At 52.5% G+C, this 4,813-nt stretch overlaps 1 protein-coding gene across 2 annotated transcripts in view; it reads right to left on the minus strand.

Moving 5' to 3' along the window:
- Positions 1-1,741: 1,741 nt before the first annotated feature.
- Positions 1,742-4,813, minus strand: part of PSMD3 (proteasome 26S subunit, non-ATPase 3) — a 19,726-nt gene continuing 16,654 nt past the window's right edge. For both annotated transcript variants that reach the window (XM_008065172.2, XM_008065171.2), the window contains exons 7-12: positions 4,498-4,612; positions 4,277-4,396; positions 4,031-4,134; positions 3,298-3,453; positions 2,319-2,369; positions 1,742-2,194 (exon numbers count right to left, since the gene is read on the minus strand). In XM_008065172.2, coding sequence (XP_008063363.1) covers positions 2,117-2,194; positions 2,319-2,369; positions 3,298-3,453; positions 4,031-4,134; positions 4,277-4,396; positions 4,498-4,612 — 624 coding nt within the window. In that variant the 3' untranslated portion in view covers positions 1,742-2,116. The remainder of the gene's footprint in view (positions 2,195-2,318; positions 2,370-3,297; positions 3,454-4,030; positions 4,135-4,276; positions 4,397-4,497; positions 4,613-4,813) is intronic.

Genomic DNA, 4,813 nt, shown 5'->3' on the forward strand with positions numbered 1-4,813 from the left:
CCAGACTGGAGTGCAGCGGTCGCTCCCGGCCACCGCAGCCTCGACCTGCTGGGCTCCGGCGATCCTTCCACCTCAGCCTTCCAAGTAGCTGGTATTACAGGCAGGCACTACCACGTCCGGCTGATTTTTTGATTGATTGTAGAGATGAGGTCTCACTGCCCAGGCGGGTCTCGAACCCGCAGGCTCAGGCAATCCACTCACCTCAGCCTCCCCAAGGCGTGGGATTACAGGCTGAGCCACTGAGACCAGCCTTATTCACTGTCTTACATGGGTATGGATCTTGTCACCCCAAAACCTGAGTAATATCAAAAATCACTGACCCCAGATAACCATAAAAGATACAATAATAGTGAGAAAGTTTGAAATATCGCAAGAATTCCCAAATGTAACACCAACACTAAATGAGCACATGCTGTTGGGAAAATAATGGCATCGACAGACTCGATCGCTGCAAGGCTCCCGCAACCTTCAATTTGCAAACATTCGTAGAGGTACGCCAGTCCTGGGAGATGGAAACCTGAAGCCATTGATGAGCGCAGGGAGTACTTTTCCTAACAAACAAGACCTTATTGAACCCATAGCGTGCCGGGCAGTGGGCAAGACCAGGAGGACATAATCGTTCCAGCCCTGGGAGAGCTTATGAACCAGCTGCGAAGACCAACCACTGAGGAAAGCATTCGATTATCAGGTGAGTGACCCCAAACTGGGGCAGAATCAATCAGTGAGCCTGGAAGCCTGGAGGATGCTGTGAAAGGGAAAAGAAGCAGCCTCTGCCCCGGGGATTGTAAGGCAGGGATGAAAGAAATGGCTTCAGCCTTGAAACAGGCATTACTCCCTTCCTGGAGGTTTTTCTTTGAAGGTTTCTCCTCTGTAAATATTGCAAGATAAATTGTATCCTTACCCACTACACCTGTCTAATCAGCAGAATATTGCGATAAGAGCTCTGGAAAATGTCCAAATCTAACTTTAGCTAACCAAGATGTAAGCTAGGACTACTTAAGAAAGCTCCGAGCGGGGGCTTGGGCCATCTTGCTTGGAATTCTCTTCCTGCAAGTGGTCGACAGCTGGCAGAGTCTTGACTAATAAACTTCTCCTTTGTTAAAATTAAGTCAGTGGGCTGTTATTTAATCGTTCGGACCCTACTTCAATGCGTAAAATTCAGCAAAGCGGGGAGCGGTTATAGTTATAGCTAAGGCAAGGGAAGAAATCTGCAAAGTATTTTTCAGGTAACAGAGTGCTTGGCAGGAACAAAGAAGACATGTCCCAGGTGTCCTCTGCCAGCTGCAGAGCACACGAATAATTCAGTGATCCAATATGGGCAGTGCTGTTGTGAGTGGTTAGGATGCTCGTAGACACAGGCAGGTGCGTTTGCAGCTGGGGTTGGCGGGAACCTTTTGTGAGCTCCCTCCTGCCTGGATCCACCAACTCTTCTCTCAGGGAGCCTATCCCCCATGCCACGGGGCCAACAGGGCCAACCCTGTTCTCTCCTCTGTGCTCTCAACTGACGATCAGATTTGCCATTTTCTTTGAGCTCTGGAAGTCTAGATTCCTATTTTCAAAGGCCAGGAGATCTCTGACCCCAGCTCAGGGTCTCTCCACCCTCTCCTGGCTTCTTTCTCCTTTACAGACCCATTGGGCCCTCAGATTACACTTGGAGCCAGTGCTCTGACACCCAAGAACAAATCTGAGCCCATCAGTATCGCAGCCACGAGAGAAAGTATAGTAACTGACGTTCAAAGAGCTTTGGAGAACTTTTTATTGTTTAAAAATCATAATCAGAGCTTCAAAAAACATACAACCCAATATGTCCCAGTTCCAGTCCCCTACCCCAGAGGGGCACACAGGGCTATGCTTCCCCCCTGCTGCCCACACCACCAGCCAGGACCCGCCCCAGGGAGGCTGCCTGCCTGCCCTCCTACCCGCTGTGTGCTGTCACCGGCTGGGGAGGACCCTGGGTAAGGCGGGGTAGCCAGCTCCCAGCACCCTTCATCCCCTACACAAACACAGCAGGCAAGCTGTGTGTGAGCAAAGGGACCAGTTCCCTGGGCAGGGGAGCCCCAAGGGGGAAGAGAAAGAGCCAGTCCCCGCTCACCCCGCCCCTCCCCAGCCCCCCAGCTCAAGGGAAGCTGTCATCATCATCTTCGGCCATCTCCTTGGCAAACTCCAAGTCTTGCTGCTCTCGCTCACGCCGTTCCTGGGGAAAGAGGCGGGCTAAGGCTAAGGCTTCAGAGCAGCTTCAGGCCCTTCCAGATACCTCCCCTCCTCCCTTTCTATCTGGAAGTTGACCTTTCAATCTTTTCTAGAAGAAGCAATCTTACCTCCGCAGACTCCAAGTCCTTGTTGTAGGATTTGGGAGGAAACCTCATGGCCTGGAGCACAGGGGAGAGAGGAGCCAGGTGAGGAGGGAAGGAGCAGGGCACTCACCTAACCTGCGCTCACTAGTTCCCTCTGTGTGCTCCACATGCTCACTTCCCGGGTGGTCTATGGGGTGGGTGATAGGCAGAACCAACCCCAAGGTCCATGCTGAAATGGAGAACTGGAGAACCTGGGGAATACATGACTAACCCTCTCAACTGGGTAGGGAGGATCACACTGGTTGTGGGAATGGGGAAGGGGCCTTCCAGAGTTCGGATTCTGTGTGTGAAAAGGTCTGGCCTCAGTTCAGCAGGCTAGCCGCTGGGTGGATGGGGGGCAGTAGCATGAAGCGAGACATAAGGGACCTGATGACAAGGGGCCCTGCGTGCCATGCCAGATTTTAACCAAGGCAGCAATATCCCTGGTTTCCTGGGAGGAGATCACGAAAACCTGACAGCCAAATAGTAACAGCACCAAGCCCAGTGCCTGACAGAGGACAAGGGCTTACCCAGTGGAACTAGACACCAGCCCTACATTTTATACAATCAGGACTTTGCTGAAGTGCCTCAAATATGGTGACTTTATTTTAACCTTACCAACCCTCACAGTCAGCTTCACAGGTGGAGAAACAGTGGCTCAGTGAAGTCAAGTGACTCACATTTGGAATCGACTCTAGAACCCTGCCTCTGAATCCTGCCTGGTCCTCGCCAGTGACCACATCCCTTGCAAGCAATAGACAGTACTGCAGTCCCACACGCTTGGCTGTGGGACCTGGCAAAACCCTTTCCCCACTGTGTGACCCCAAGTCCTGCGGTTCAGTGATATTAGAGATGGGCTGGGAACTGGCCACAGCCCAAGCCAGTCTTCTCTGAGGACCCTGTGGGTATGGAGGGAGGGGCTGTGTTGCTGCCACACTCGACTCTGCAGCCGAGGGCATCTCACCTTGACGGACATGTTGTGGATGTCTAGACAGAAGGAGATGCGCTGGTGGAAGGCTAGCTGGGGCTCTCGGGTGGAATAGATGTCAATCATCTCCTTGGACTGGACGTAGCCCTTCTCATGGTTGATGCTGGCTTCAATGACGCCATCCCGGATGGCCTTTGGGACACAAAGGGAAGAGAGGTCACCGGAAGGCCCTCCTGCTAAGTCTGAGCACATCTTGTTCCATCCCACTCTTCTTTCCTCCTAACATTCCCTGCACTCTCGTACACACATGTACCCACTCTCACTCACATGCACTCTCACTCACATGCACTCAGTCATATGCCCCCACACACTCACATGCACACGCTCACAATCACATTCATATACTTACATGCATACTCCCAGTCACATGCACTCTCATACACACATGCACACACTCCCATATACACATGCAGTCCTAATCACATGCATTCTCATACACTCACATGCACAATCATACATTCTTGCACACGCATATGCACTCTCATACACACATGTACACTCACACTCACATGCACAGTCACACATTCTCATACATATACAAACACACAATCACATGCACTCTCATTCTTCACTGCCAACGACCATCACTCCTTGAAAAGACTATGCTGTTATTTTATTTCCCTCTTTGACTAATCTCCTCCCACTCCCACCCCCTGAAGTTGGCAGGAAGGTGACAACCTGGCCAAAGCAGTTCCTGAACCAGCCCCACCTTGGCAACAATGAACTCTGCATCTTCGGGGCTATCCAGCTGCAGTTTCTGAGCAATGTCAGCCAGGGAGATTCGGGAATAGGAGAGGCTGATCATGCGAACACCTGGGAGAGAAAGGAGTGATGGGATGGGTGGGGGGTCAGACCCTTCACTTGCCCACAGACACCCACAAGTTTGGCCCCAGCCCCTGGAGAAGCCCAGACTGGCTCTTTCGCCTCCAACGGCCCCTCAGATCCTGATCCACACCTGTCTTAATCACATTGTGTCGCAGTCGGATAATGAGGGTGTAGGTCCCATCTGCTTGGAACTTCTCCCCAAACTGATCCAGGACCTGGTTGAACTTGGCGAGGTTTCCTGTCCTCACAGCTGTGGGGGGACAGGAGCAGATGAGATGATGCAGATGGGTCACAGGCATCAAAGGGGCCCCAGTGGAAGGGTGACAGGCTCTGGAGCAGGGGCAGTCTTACCTTGGGTCAGGAGGAAGTAGGGCATGAGTGAGCGCTTGAGGGAGGGCTGACGGAACTGCAGACGGTCAGGGATCTCGCCCAGCAACAGCTCCACTACAATGAGAAGCTTGTGCACCTGGACAAGGGTGACATGGGGACAAAATGGGCAGGGAGCCCCACCAGCAGAAGGAATAAAACTGGAGCCCCAATTCTTTTTTTTTTTTTTGAGTTGGAGTCTCACTGTCACCCGGACTGGAGTCCAGAGGCCGCTCCTGGTCACCGCAGCCTTGCCTGCTGGGCTCCGGCGATCCTTCCGCCTCAGCCTTCCGAGTAGCCA

Source organism: Carlito syrichta, unplaced genomic scaffold (genome assembly GCF_000164805.1).
Source record: "Carlito syrichta isolate Samal-C Ts95f unplaced genomic scaffold, Tarsius_syrichta-2.0.1 Scaffold308181, whole genome shotgun sequence".
Taxonomy (NCBI): Eukaryota; Metazoa; Chordata; class Mammalia; order Primates; family Tarsiidae; genus Carlito; species Carlito syrichta.